The following is a 15,552-nucleotide window of genomic DNA, read 5'->3' as shown; positions in this document are numbered from 1 at the left end:
TGTCTGCTGAACAACTTCTCCCGTTGCCGCCTGCTATTCGATTTTCCTCATTTTCAGATGAGAGGACCGTCTGAGCATGTGCAAATGTGTTTTTCCAACCTGCTGCAGAAGTCAGGCCAAATACCTGTTTGACCAGGGGCCCCTGTACCTTGGGCCCAGGGGCGCTGGCTGTTGCCAGGCACCGGAAACCACCTGATCCAGCTCATGGTTTGTCTTGATTAAAGCGCTGGGTCCTTATTTCTGAGTGTTGGCGGTTAAGGGGCGGTGGTACGGCAGGCTGTCTGGCGGCTGTACGGGTCCAGGCTCACCTCCACCCTTCACCTTCTCACCGTCGCCATGGCGAAAGACCCAAAGACCGCTCTTCTGCATGGCTGCATTTAATACCCCCCCCCCCAGATGGGGGCTGGCAGACAGGGGTCCAACTCTACACCCTGGATACATTTTAATGAGCAAAAACAAAGGCACAGAAGAGCTCACTCTAAATGACATGTATGAGGCCCACTTTGGTGTTAAGACAAACGTTCACAACATCAACACACAACCCAGGGACACAAACAAAATTTGAACACCCAATGTCATTACAAACACACAAACACGGCGCCGCAGGCGGGCGAGCAGCTCAAAGAGAAGGCTGTTTGCGTCGCGTTAAATACCATGAAAGCGCTGCGCACTCCAGATGTTTTTCGTTTTGAGTGCTGAAACTTTATTGCCGAAAGCCCTTCAGCGTACATTCCATGAACAACACTTGATTAAGCCCTTCGTTGTTCACATCGCCAGTAAGGATGAGAAAAATTACATAAGATATCATCATCATCATCATCATCAAAACAAAAAAGAAAAACATTCACGCTTCATTTTGCATGGAAGGAGGTAAAGCGACCGCCCTCCTGTGTGTGTGTGCGTGTATGTGTGTGTGTGTGTGTGCGCGTGTATGTGTGTGTGTGTGTGCTGTGGAAAAGGCTCGAGTGCAGAGAGTACAAGACAGGGAAGAAACGGTCAAACACAAGGACACTTCTCAGACAACAGCGCGCACCGGATTAAGGGATGCGATCGTGGCCAGAACGACCCTGCTGCTCGTCAGAAGCAAATGGATGGACAGAGGGGGGGAGGGAAATCGAACTGGAGTTTTTCGACCCGCTCCACTAGGATTATTGACAGAAACAGCCTTTGAACAGGAAGAGGCCCTTCAGGGCAGTAGTGATGATATTAACCTGCTGCGTGATGTGCAATTTGAGTTGGGGTGGGGTGTGGGTGGGACGAGGGGGGGGGGTGGTACGAGGGGGGTTCAGTAAGTTTGAGAGGAATGTAGTGGGTGGGGTGGGGTGGGGTGGGGCGGGGCGGGGCGGGGCAGCTGTCAGAGGCTGGGGCTGCTGGCGGGCGTGTCCACGTTTCCCCCCTCCTCCTCCTCCTCCTCCTCCGCTGGGGGGCCGTCCTGCAGGAGCCCCGAAAGTTGCCTCTGGGCACAGGACAGGAAGAGCTCCAGACTGGCCAGGTTCTTCTTCCGGGTCACATGATCCAGCTGCAGGAGAGGGGGGGATGGCGAGGGAGAGGGAGAGAGAGATAAATCATTACCATGTTGATCACTTCAGCTGAAAGCCACAGAGGCTGCAGCAGCTCACCTGCAGGCACTAACACACCTGTGTGACTCACAGGGAAGGAGCGAGGGCCCAAACTCAGCTCAAATCCCTGAAATGCAGCACTGCTGCTGCAGCCTGCAGGAGAGGACCAGCTGACACACAGTCAGCCTGGCCTGGCTGCACACACTGTCCTCTGGCCAGACCCAAAGCTGCACTCAATCCTTTTTTTTTTAGGACAGAGCTGCCGCAGTGGGGCACATAGCACTGTGGGGCGATGCTGTATTTGCATGGAAAGAGAGAGAGAGAGAGACAGAGAGCACAACTCTTATGGTGACTGAAAAAAAAGAATTTCCTCCTTTTCTATTTTCAGTTAAAGTTGACAACACAGGAATGATCTCATGATCTCATTTGGCAAATAAACGTCAACACACTGTCTGGCAACCGTAACCCCATCCGAGATGTTCAAAGAGTGTGCAAAACCCCTCTTCGGAAGGAGACCTGCGTTTTCCTGGCATCCGTTTGAAAAAAGCGATTCAAACGAGTGACCGACCTCCCCTGTCCGTCACTGCATAAGCACTAAGCCCCTCCCACTCTCTGGCCCCAAATGCCGATATGCTGACCTTTGACCTCCACGAGTCTGGGAAAAAATAAACCAGAAGACGCGCGACACAATAGGCGGCCTCTCTCAGCTCCAGATTGCGACCCCTGACCATGCGTCCTGCTCGCTGTGCCTCCACGGCCCTCAGGCTGCACGCTGCCGTGCGTGTGTGTGTGTGTGTGTGTGTGTGTGTGTGGGGTGAGTGGAGTGGGGTGGGGTGAGTGGGGTGAGTGGGGTGAGTGGGGTGGTGGAAGAGAGCTCTTCAGCAGAAGACAGCACTGGAGGAAAGTGACTCCTGAAAGAAGGGCTTAATGCTTAACCCTCAGTGTCCGGGGCTCAGGACGGCTCGTAAGGGCTCCAATGTGACCGCTAACCGGCCCGTGAGGGGAAGGGGGCTGATCGTCTCCGATGTTACTCCGTTAAAATCTGCGCAGGTTCAGGACCGTTTCTGCTTCCTTTCAGAGGAACCTGTGACCTTAAGAAACCCGCCGGCATCGCAGGGAGAGCAGAGTCTGCCGCCTCGGTACCGAAGTGCAACCCGCTCAACCTCCCCACCCATCCACCCCCGCACCCCCGCACCCCCCCGCTCGGTCTCGGAGACGCACGCGTCCAGATGCGCTCAACGGAGGGTCAAAGCTGGCGAACGGCTGCCAGGCACAGGATCCCGCTAACGTCCCGAGACGCAGTGGCGCTGACCAGCGCGGGCCCAAACAGCTCCTCGGAGAGCACTGTGCTTTCCAGCCTTCAGCCGAGATGTGCAGCAGGGATCGCACCGCGCCAGGTGGCAGGAATATCCATTAAGAAAGGCAAAAATAAAGCAATTACGGAAAATATTTTTCAAGCACAATGCTGACATTGGGGGGGGGGGGGGGGGTAAGACTTCACACACACACACACACACACACACACACACACACACAGGCTGAGAGCCAGACAGTGAACAGAGCAGCGCCTGGGCACCTGGGCTTTCAAGGGTGCACAGGTAAGCCTCTCGCCTTCTGAACGGAAATTGAACGCTGCAGCAAAGGAACAGGGCCAAACAAACGCTCACCTGTATTCCAAACTGGCAGAAAAGAACAAACAAATCTGAGACAGAAATAAACTGTTAAAAGTTGTGAAGAAGGAGTTAAAGGGGGGGGGGCCCTCTGCTTGTTTCATGGGGCCGCGCGGGGGGGGGGGGGGGTCAGGGGGGTGGTCGAGGGCGGGGGGGGTCCGCAACAGAATAACACTTTATATGAGGCTAATGAAACAGGAAACCGTGCTGAAAGTGTGAGGCTGCTTTGGTCATTCCCCACCGCCTGGAGACAAAGCCACACACCTACAGCAGTTATGATCACTATACCGCACACTGACCCAGGACATTACACACACACACACACACACACATATATATATATATATTACACAATGTTTGTCATGTTAAAAACAAAAATGTTCTCGCTTTCCTGGGGCCCTTCGCAGAAAAATGACATCACCGTTCCTCTCAGCCCGCGGTCCGCATCTCCCAGCATGCAACGGGGCAGAGGCCAGGTCTTTTCTCTTTGAAAATAAAGCTGGTCTGGATGGCCTGGCATAAACAAGCGCTATTCATGTCTGACCCCCCCCCCCAGCCCCCCCAGACCCCCCCTCCCACCGTTCCTTAAAGATGATCTCACCGGCTGCTAAATTTAGCCGCCACCCCGGAGTTGATTAATGAGGCTTAAATAGGTATTTCCCTCCCCGTCCAAAAATACCCCTCCTAGGAAACGCACCGATGAGCGTGGGCGGGCGGGCGAAGGGGGTACCCCAAACCCCACAGGGCAGGGGTCACACGCCGGCCCGCCCCGCCCGTCATTCCCGCCGCCAATCGGAGCGATTCGGCCGGGCGCTCCGGGCCGGGGGAAGCCATCCATCCGCCGCGACCACAGGAATGCGCCGTGAAGAAGCCCAGGAAGCGCCGAGGACAATACCGCCACACATCTGCCCCGCACGCATCCCCCTCTCCCCAACACATCCCCATCTGCCCCGCACGCACCCCCCTCTCCCCAACACATCCCCATCTGCCCCGCACGCCCCCCTCTCCCCAACACATCCCCATCTGCCCCGCACGCACCCCCCTCTCCCCAACACATCCCCATCTGCCCCGCACGCACCCCCCTCTCCCCAACACATCCCCATCTGCCCCGCACGCACCCCCCCAACACATCCCCATCTGCCCCGCACACATCCCTCACCGCTCCACACACATTCCCCTCCACACACATCCCTCACCACTCCACACACATCCCCATCTGCCCCCAACACATCCCTCACCGCTCCACACACATTCTCCTCCGCACACATCCCCCTCTTCCCTCCGCACGCTACCCCCCTCACACTCTCACTCTCCCCCATCCACCCATCCACACATCCCCCTCCGCCCCGCACGCTCTCCCTAACCCCCCCCCCACCCCAAATAAGCACGACCCATCTGCTCCACACACATCCCTCACCCCTCCGCACGCCCCCCCCCCCACCCACCCGCCGGACGGGAAAACAGTGGCCATCTCCCGCACTCTCTCCGGCTGCTCCACAGCTGGCTTCAGGAATGTGCACGAGTTTAAACACACACACACACACACACACACACACACACGCACGCACGCACACCGGACATACACGCTAACACACATGCACATACACAGATACACGTTTACACACATACACATATGTATGCACACACTTAGATGCACATGCACACTTACAAGAAACACATAAGACACTCATGTGCACGCTCACACACCAGAGATATTGCACACATGTCCTCAAACAGACAGACATGAACACAGACACACTCAATCACATGCACACATGAATACACACCGTTACACATGTACACACACTCGCACATGAAGACAGACACGCATGGACGCGTGCACACACACGCACACGTGCGTGCATGCACACACACACAAGCAAAGATACAGATGAATACACACAGGGTATATTACTGTGTGTGTGTGTGTGGGGGGGCAGTGTATATGCACTGGGCACAAAGGAAAGACCCCCCCGTCTCCAGCAGGCCCTGATAATTCTCTGAGTGCAGAGGAGGGGGCCGTCGGAGACACAGAGGGGCTCTTTATGGCCCATGCCTGACGCGTCACCAGACAAAACTATGAGAAGCGGGCGCAAGGCGGGCGCAAGGCGGGCGCAAGGCGGGCGATTCTACAGCACGGCGACAGCAGGCCAGGGCCTGGCTCGTAAAGAGAGAGGCCTGGAGTCAGTCAGGCTTTCATTAAAATAATAATAAAACCACACAGAGCACACGCCTCAGACACACACACACAGGCACACACACGCCTCAGACACGCACACACACACACTCACACACACACACACACACACACGCCTCAGACACGCACACACAGGCACACACACGCCTCAGACACGCACGCACACACACACACACACACACGCCTCAGACACGCACGCACACACACATATACACACACGCCTCAGACACACACACACACACACACACACACACCTCAGACACGCACACACACACAACCACACAAAGGCATGCACACACATGCACGCACACGCACACAAACACAAACACACACCTCATCACACGCACGCGCACACACACGCACACGCACACACACAGACACACACCTCAACACACGCGCACACACTCACACGCAGAAACACACATAAAGCTCTGAAGCACGTGCCCTGTAGAAGCGTGCTACCAGCGTGTTATTACTGTACGTCACACGCGGCCCTGTCTGTCTGTCGCCATGGCGAGCCTTCCCATCATTCCCTCCTCACGACACCTGGAAGAGGCCTGTGCACCGCGGGTGTAAAAACCTCCCCCCCGCCTCCGGGCCACCAGAGACGGCTTTCTGGAGAACGATGAAACGAGGGAGGAGGGGGGAAAAATAAAAAAATAAATACAAGAGTCCAGGGAAAGATTAAACAGCTTTTCCCCCTCTCTGTGGTTCAGGGATGAAAAGAAGAGAGGAAGAGAGTCCTTCCCCGCCTGGAGAGAGTCACCAAACACCCACTTATCAGCGACGGTGACAGGGCAGACTCCGCCCCGTCGCTACAGGGCCAGTGTTCCCTCTGTCCTCCCCCTCAGTCCTCCCGCTTTCCTCCTCCTGTCCTCTCTCTGTCCTCCCTGTGTCCTCCCGCTTTCCTCCTCCTGTCCTCCCTGTGTCCTCCCGCTTTCCTCCCTGTGTCCTCCTGCTTTCCTCCTCCTGTCCTCCCTGAGGAGCAGCTATCAGGTGAGGACAGGAGCTGTGCTCCAGGTGATCGTTCCAGGTTGTCAGTACTTTCCAGCGCCACCACGTCACTGCTTGACCCTGGGCGGGTATCGGGGTGTGAGGAGAGTTATAGCGCTCCACAAGTTTCACCTCTTCAAAACCCCTCCAGTCGATAACCTGGCAACCCTGTGATGTCATATTTATGCTCACTCACCCCACCATTTTCCCTTTCAGGGTCCCTCTGTGCTGTCAACATCAGGCTTCATTTCCTTAACAGCAAATCCCATAATGCAATTCCAGATGCGCCCCCCCCCCCCCCCAAAACACCTCTGTGGCCCACCCTGCAGTGACAACACCTCTGTGACTTTATTAAGGCTGTGATGACGGCTATTTGAGCAGTCTACGGCATAAACCCAGCTTCGGGAAAAAAAAATAAAAATACCTCAGCTTTCTCCAAAGGCCTCTTTCTGATACACGCACTCTAAGCACAATGGGGAATGACAGAAGTCGCTCCTCGCTGACAGAAAAGACCGTGCCTGGTTTACGATTTCTCTGCACCTGCTCACCTGTACATTACATTACACTATATAGTATTCCATTAGCAGATACGCATGCACTGCAGTAAAATCATATGTGCATTTACCTGAGTACGAACCAAAGACCTCCGAGAGAAGACAACCCTAAACGCTAAAGCATTAGTTGGCCTCAACTACACCAATCAAAAACCAAATGGCAGCTGCAAACGCACGCAGATCACATCCCAGGAGAGCCCTGAGATTTACCGCGGTGGTGCATCCTGCACTTAACCGCTCTGTTCTTTCCCCTCTCTGTGCCCGCGCGGAATCGCGAGCGGAATCGCGTGTGGTCCACCGCATCCCTTTGCCTGTTTACAGGGGGGCTGAAGGCCCTGCCAAAGGTAAAGCCAAAAACAGTCTTTTTTATTTTATTTCAGATTTTTAAATTCTTCCAACGGGATGCTTAAAACTGGCGCGTTCTGGCCGCCTCATCTCCTGGCGGGACCTGCCGAGGCTCTGCTGCACGGGGTCGAGCGCACGGAACGTTCCGGCGCCGGCAGGCCTGGAGAGGACACCGCTGCGTACAGGAGGGGGGGCATTTATTAAACTTCTGCACCGCCACTGCCAGATCCACACCGGCACTGACACCACCCCCCCCGACACAGGACCCCGTGATTTATCCAAATCATCCCCCCACCCCCCCACGCCCACTCCTCCCAAACACAGCCCCAGAGACTGCAGCCCGTCCAGGGCAGAGGAAGCAGAGCTCCCGCACGCCCGTGACTAATTACATCATAACCGCTCGGGCATTTGGGATGGGGGCGGGGTCATCACAGGACCTCAAAGCACCAATGTTTTATGGCCCCGTGTGTAAAAATAGGCTCTGGTTTGACAGGCCACCGCTCGGGGAGGGGGCCGGCCTCTTGCTCGCCCCCTCTGGCAGGCTGAGGTGCCGCAGTGTAATGCCGACGCAAAGCCGACCGTGGGCCGACCGTGGGCCGATCGTGGGCCGCGCCTCGCTCGCAAGCCGGAGGAAGGGAAGGAGGGCGAGAGAGTGGGTGGGCCAAAAGGAGCTTAGATTTCTCTTTAGTTACAATAGCACCACCCCCCCCCCAAAAAAAAAACACAAGCAAATACTGAAACACAAACCCACCTGCCCCCCCACCCAACAAAAACAGAAAAAACAAACCCTTGAGCCCTGACTTGTGGTGAAGAAGGCTGAGCCAAATGCGGGCGATGTTTTTTTTGAATGTGGTATTTGTGAAAATCTATTTACCTTCCGCACGGACCTCAGGCTTCAGACACAGTACATTCTGTCTAAAACACCCTGAGCAAAGCGGCTTATAATACGGTCTAGGCACGAAAAACAGAAAAGACAGGGCTAGAATTTTAGGAGAGCATTAGCTTTTCTTTATGAATGGTTGAATTGATACACAAGCAAAAATGAAAAAATTAAATTAAATAAAACGCCAAATAAATGAAAAATGAAGAAGCCCGACTTCACTCGGACCGACGCAGAACCGCAAAGCAAACACGGTTCCACAGAACTGACACGCGTTCATTCTGCACAGGCCAGAGCTGCGGCCCGCTAAGACAACAGAGTGGCGGTGTTCGCCAGTCCAGGGGTTTTGGGGTGAAGGCTAACGCGACCGCTGGCAGGGTATAAACGCCGTTTCTGAGCTTCCTCTTTTAACACCCCCCACCCCCACACCCCCCCCCCAAAAAAACCCCAGACCCCAAAAAGCTCAGGCTCCAGGTCCTTAGGCAGGAGCGGAGAAACAAGAACGTCAGCCAAACGTTTGGGTCTACGCCGCGCTTTTTCCTAATTGGTGGGCAGGCCACAGGCAGGTCCACTCAGGAGGCGGGTTTGTGGACTCACTGGGGCCATGGTTAACCAGCGTAGCTGCAGAGCAGGAGCGGGCCACCGCATGTGTGTTATACTGAAGGGTCTGACCAAAATGAGCACTGCGGTCTCAGCAGGTGTTAGAGCCAGAGGCCCAAGGGGCTCAGAGACAGCCTACGGCATCTGACCATACCCTAGCACAGCTCACATCTACCCCAGTGTAGCTCACATCTACCCTAGCACAGCTCAAATCTACCCTAGCACAGCTCAAATCTACCCCAGTGCAGCTCACATCTACCCCAGTGTAGCTCACATCTACCCTAGCACAGCTCAAATCTACCCCAGTGCAGCTCACATCTACCCCAGTGTAGCTCAAATCTACCCCAGTGCAGCTCACATCTACCCTAGCACAGCTCAAATCTACCCTAGCACAGCTCAAATCTACCCCAGTGCAGCTCACATACACCCCAGTGCAGCTCACATCTACCCTAGCACAGCTCAAATCTACCCCAGTGCAGCTCACATACACCCCAGTGTAGCTCACATCTACCCCAGTGCAACTCACATACACCCCAGTGCAGCTCACATCTACCCCAGTGCAGCTCACATCTACCCTAGCACAGCTCAAATCTACCCCAGTGCAGCTCACATCTACCCCAGTGCAACTCACATACACCCCAGTGTAGCTCACATCTACCCCAGTGCAGCTCAAACCCCAGCATGGATGCCCTTGTGATGCTGTGCTGAACCCAAATAAACAGACAAAACCCAACCTCCCAGCATGTCCCAGTAATATTCACCCCCCAGACTGCAAACTCAAAAGCACACGATAAGCTGACAGAGTCCAGCGTGGTTTAGCGAAAAGCCTGTTCTTCCTTTCACCCACCCCTTCTCTCTGCCTTTCAGCCCAAATGCCATCCTGATAGTGCTCCTGAAACTGGAGTCAGGAGTGGATGTTTTTCCAGAAATCCCTCATGCTCTTGTTTGTGGAGTTCAACCGGACAAAAGCAACTTCTTCCCCAAAACTCAGAGCAGATATCCAGCAGACACTGCAGCCCCCCCTCTCCCCACGGCTGTGTTACAACCTGTTTCCCACAATCAGCTGCAGTCTACACCCCGGGACAGTTTTCTTTCTGAACGAGGCACACTTGTTTTAACACCCTCCGACCCCCCTCTTCCTCCATATCAAATGTCATAATTAATAAAAAACAGAATTCTCCACACTAACAATCAAAGCGCTGTAAGTTGCGCCATCCATACATTTCACGGTTGTGGATTAAGGTGCGTACGCTCGTCTGGAGTGTTACTGCTACATTGTTCTGAATGTGACTCGTGAACAAAAAAATCAAGTTCTTCCGCTGCCAACTGTGCTGTCTGGCGAACGGCGAAATTGAACTGTATGTACTCCCCAGCCCAATTAGAGGTGCAGTTTGATCCGTTTAGCTCTGAAGGCCAGCGGGAAGTGGGGGGGGGGGGGAGGAGTGAGAGCAGAGGCAGATGCACGGACTCGGTGGAGGTACATTTCTGTTCTTTAAGTATGTGTACCCAGAAAGTGCAACAATGTTCAATTTGGGTACTAATAAGTACCTTTTACAAGTTAAAAAAATGGTTAGGGGTGCAGTTCTATGTACCGAAATGGTATCACCCCAGTGACCAGCTTTCATAACTTTTTAGGCACTTTTTTAAAATAAGAGAGCAGCATAATGGGAGCTGGGCTTATAACCAAGAGGCTGCAGGTTTGATTCCCAGAGGGGGCAGTGTCGTTGCACTCGTGAAAAAGGTTGCGAAGCAGAATTACTTCAGCATATATCCAGCTGTAGAACTCCTGCAGCACTTCCTCTCAGACTCCTTCAGCACTTCCTCCCAGACTCCTTCATCACTTCCTCCCAGACTCTTTCATTGTTTAGCTAAGTGACTACAGTCTGCACACCTGGGTGCACTTAGTCATAAGAACCAATAACTCATCACTAGGATCAAAGGCTCTTCAGCAACTACAATCACACACCCACACACGCACGCACGCACGCACGCTCACACACAGTGAGGTATGACTAGTCTCTCCACTTCATCGCAGCATCCACACACACTGCTGTAGGGCCGTAGAGCTGTCCACACGCTCCAGGCCGCTCGGTACAGGCGAACGCGTGAGTCAGCCGGCTACAGGTCGGAGGACCCGAGAGCGCACGGTGGAGACGGGGAAACCGCACGGTGTGTGGCCCGCCATGACATAAAGGCCAGCCCTGCTGGACGGGCGGGCAATTAAAAAAAAAAACAAAAAAAAAACAAACTAAACGGTGGATATTTCAAAAACCCATGACCAACTTCTCTCCCCTGACTCATTAAACGTCTGTCTCCTCTGGAGGGAAAATGTCTGACTGCAGCGGCTCACCATGGGCGGGTCAACCGGTGGGTGCAATAAGCTGGATGGCAAATTATTTTTTTTGTTCACAAAAATTTCACGTGTATTCTTTAAGATTTGCAATGCACACAATAACACTGCCTTGCCCAAATTGGCTGGATCATTAGGAAAACTGTCTACCTCAAATGAACCACAGACTGTAAAGCCATATATAAATTGTATTGAGTTTGGTAACTGGTCTCAAAACAAGACCCCGAAACATTAATTTGTGTGTGCGTGTTTGTGTGTCCATGCATATTCTGTACAAAAGGTCATGTTAAGTTCAATTATCACAAATTGAATTAATTCCAGTTGAACTGAAAACAATGTTCACTGTAATTCATGTCAACGAATATTATTCTGACCAATTAAAGCCATCCGTTCGCTTCAATGGCTGCCGTCCTCCTGTCAGAACTGAGCTCCGGAGAGAAGCGGACCTCAGCTTCAGCGCTGAACACGGGCACAGCCGCGTTTTAATCTAACACATCTCATCACTTCCCCTTCAGAGAAATCATCTGACTCAGCCTAGAGAGGAAAAACAACAACACGGCCCTGATTATACGATTTGCATCGCGCTGTTGAACAGTGTTGAGAAAGAACGGCGACGCAGTCTTACAGGCACATCCAAAACCCAAATTATGTAGCAGTACTGTTATTTTATCCAGAAGGTGCCTTTCCTGTTAATAACAGACCACATAAACTGTAGTTCCTGCAGGAATACAAAAAAACTCTTATTCTATAATTAGAACAGAGCAGGTTGAGGCCAGGGAGGGAGGGGGGGGGGCAGTCTGGGAGTGTGTGGGGGGGTGTCAAACTGATGCACAGTGACAGAAACCAGGATTTTGTTTGATTTTGATTGATGGTCGACAAGCCCAAAAAAAATCTGTGATTTGTGGGTGGGTGGGGGGGGGGTGACAGGGTGATATTGCCACGGCCGGCCTCAAATGCCACAGACAAGCAACGAAGGGTTAGAGCGGTTTAAATTGAGTAACTGACACAGACCCCCGGCTGGAGGCCAGGCCTGTCTCTGAATGTAAACCAGGGTTTTCAGTTACATTCAGGGTGTCAATCACACTGAGGCACAGATGAACTAAACCGATATCAGATAAACAGTTTAAAGAGAGGAAAAGTCACAGGGGTCTGCATGAACTTTATTGGGGGGGGGGGGTGAGTGAAAGGGAATAGGAAAGGGGGGGGAGATCGAAAAGATAACAAAAACACACTGAAACCACAGCCTCAACTAGTCGATTAAACCAGCTCCTGTTCTCGACATGAGCTTTAATTAGAAACATGTCTTCTTTTTTTGTGCGTGTGTAAAAGTGAGAGCTCGTGTGCGCTCTGTCCGAGGGCTCCAGGAGCCGTGACCTCCGCAGTCGCCCCAGGTGCCATTGGGCATCACGGCAACTGCAGGGGGAAACGGAGCCGAAATGGAGGAAGTGGTTTTGTTTCCTCTCCAAATGCAGCTCCCTCAGTGGAATCATTGTTCAGATGGTTCCACTGGAACACGGGCCATTGTTCCTCCCTGCGTCACGGCAACAGCCCAATTACGCACGCCTGCCAGTTACAGCTAATCAAAATGGACGCTCCCTGAAACGGGGAAAGGGTACGAGAGAGGCCCTCCTAAAAGAACTTTGCAGAGGGTTTCCATAATTGTTTTTACCAATATCCTCTGATTTTTGCTTTCGATAGAGTCGTATATTTTTGTATGTTAAAACGAAAAATTAAATTTCCGCACTCCATACTATAGATGAATGCATACAAACCTCTCCATACCCTTAATTCATCCATGCCCTCCCCTCGCACTCTCACTCTGAGTTTTTCTCATATAGCAGTACACGTTTCTGCATTTTTAAATATGAAACCAGCGGGTGCGCGCTCTTAATTTGGCGTTTAGTCAGTGTGGCGGCGCGGCTCAGACCAGCGGGCTGTGAGATGAGAGTGGGATGCGAGGCTGCGCGCTGCGGGGCGGGTAATTAAAAGCGGGAAGGCGGAGGGAAGCTCTGATTTAAAATGGCAGCCGAAGCCTTCTTCCCGGCGGGCGTCCCCCGGCTCGGGAGCCGGACCGCTGGGATTCGGCTCGTCCCCATCGCCTCACCTCGCCGCGCAGCGGGAAAGGCAGGGACCTCGCCTTCCTCCTCGAGGAAAACTGGCTGACCGTCTCCCGGCAACAAACGCACGCCAACAAGTCGCCAAAATAACGGGGCCACAGCGTCCCGTTTGGCTCATCTCCTCTGTCCTTAAACAGAGACCTGCATAGTGACACGCATACCCTGACAGGAAGTGACACGTGTGCCCTGTCAGGAAGTGACTCTCACCCTCTTCTGTTCCTTCATGAAGTCCATGAGCTCCTCTCGCACCTTCAGCGTGGCCTCCTGCAGCCTCCTCTCTCCCGCCTGCCGCTCCTCCTCCACGGCCTCCCGCAGCACCTCCTGCAGAGGAGCACACCTCCATCAGAGACCAGCAAACACATCTGCACACTACAGACACAGAGACCGACAAACACACCTGCACACTACAGACACAGAGACCAGCAAACACACCTGCACTTTACAGACACAGAGACCGACAAACACACCTGCACACTACAGACACAGAGACCGACAAACACATCTGCACACTACAGACACAGAGACCAGCAAACACACCTGCACTTTACAGACACAGAGACCAGCAAACACACCTGCACACTACAGACACAGAGACCGACAAACACATCTGCACACTACAGACACAGAGACCGACAAACACACCTGCACACTACAGACACAGAGACCGACAAACACACCTGCACACTACAGACACAGAGACCAGCAAACACACCTGCACTTTACAGACACAGAGACCAGCAAACACACCTGCACACTACAGACACAGAGACAGACAAACACACCTGCACACTACAGACACAGAGACCAGCAAATACACCTGCACACTACAGACACAGAGACCAGCAAACACACCTGCACACTACAGACACAGAGACCAGCACACACACCTGCACACTACAGACACAGAGACCAGCAAACACACCTGCACACTACAGACACAGAGACCAGCAAACACACCTGCACACTACAGACACAGAGACCAGCAAACACACCTGCACACTACAGACACAGAGACCAGCAAACACACCTGCACACTACAGACACAGAGACCAGCACACACACCTGCACACTACAGACACAGAGACCAGCACACACGCCTGCACACTACAGACACAGAGACCAGCACACACGCCTGCACACTACAGACACAGAGACCAGCACACACACCTGCACACTACAGACACAGAGACCAGCAAACACACCTGCACTTTACAGACACAGAGACCAGCAAACACACCTGCACACTACAGACACAGAGACCGACAAACCCACCTGCACACTACAGACACAGAGACCGACAAACACACCTGCACTTTACAGAGAGACTCAGAGACCAGCAAACACACCTGCACACTACAGACACAGAGACAGACAAACACACCTGCACTTTACAGAGAGACTCAGAGACCAGCAAACACACCTGCACACTACAGACACAGAGACAGACAAACACACCTGCACTTTACAGACACAGAAACCAGCAAACACACCTGCACACTACAGACACAGAGACCGACAAACCCACCTGCACACTACAGACACAGAGACCAGCAAACACACCTGCACACTACAGACACAGAGACCAGCAAACACACCTGCACACCACAGACACAGAGACCAGCAAACACACCTGCACTTTACAGACACAGAAACCAGCAAACACACCTGCACACTACAGACACAGAGACCGACAAACACACCTGCACACTACAGACACAGAGACCAGCAAACACACCTGCACACTACAGACACAGAGACCGACAAACACACCTGCACACTACAGACACAGAGACCAGCAAACACACCTGCACACTACAGACACAGAGACCAGCAAACACACCTGCACTTTACAGACACAGAGACCAGCAAACACACCTGCACACTACAGACACAGAGACAGACAAACACACCTGCACACTACAGACACAGAGACAGACAAACACACCTGCACACTACAGACACAGAGACCAGCAAACACACCTGCACACTACAGACACAGAGACAGACAAACACACCTGCACACTACAGACACAGAGACAGACAAACACACCTGCACACTACAGACACAGAGACAGACAAACACACCTGCACACTACAGACACAGAGACAGACAAACACACCTGCACACTACAGACACAGAGACCAGCAAACACACCTGCACACTACAGACACAGAGACAGACAAACACACCTGCACTTTACAGACACAGAGACAGACAAACACACCTGCACTTTACAGAGAGACTCAGAGACCAGCAGTTATGTATTACGCAACCCTGGCGTTTCGT

General features: G+C 53.0%; 1 protein-coding gene across 3 annotated transcripts in view; it reads right to left on the bottom strand.

Moving 5' to 3' along the window:
• Window positions 1-1,341: 1,341 nt before the first annotated feature.
• LOC118219398 (coiled-coil domain-containing protein 91-like) overlaps window positions 1,342-15,552 on the bottom strand; it is a 74,225-nt gene continuing 60,014 nt past the window's right edge. For all 3 annotated transcript variants that reach the window (XM_035402551.1, XM_035402552.1, XM_035402550.1), the window contains exons 12-13: window positions 13,473-13,586; window positions 1,342-1,519 (exon numbers count right to left, since the gene is read on the bottom strand). In XM_035402551.1, coding sequence (XP_035258442.1) covers window positions 1,355-1,519; window positions 13,473-13,586 — 279 coding nt within the window. In that variant the 3' untranslated portion in view covers window positions 1,342-1,354. The remainder of the gene's footprint in view (window positions 1,520-13,472; window positions 13,587-15,552) is intronic.

The sequence above is a fragment of the Anguilla anguilla genome, chromosome 19 (genome assembly GCF_013347855.1).
Source record: "Anguilla anguilla isolate fAngAng1 chromosome 19, fAngAng1.pri, whole genome shotgun sequence".
Lineage (NCBI taxonomy): Eukaryota > Metazoa > Chordata > Actinopteri > Anguilliformes > Anguillidae > Anguilla > Anguilla anguilla.
This window is presented reverse-complemented; position numbering and strand designations above follow the sequence as displayed.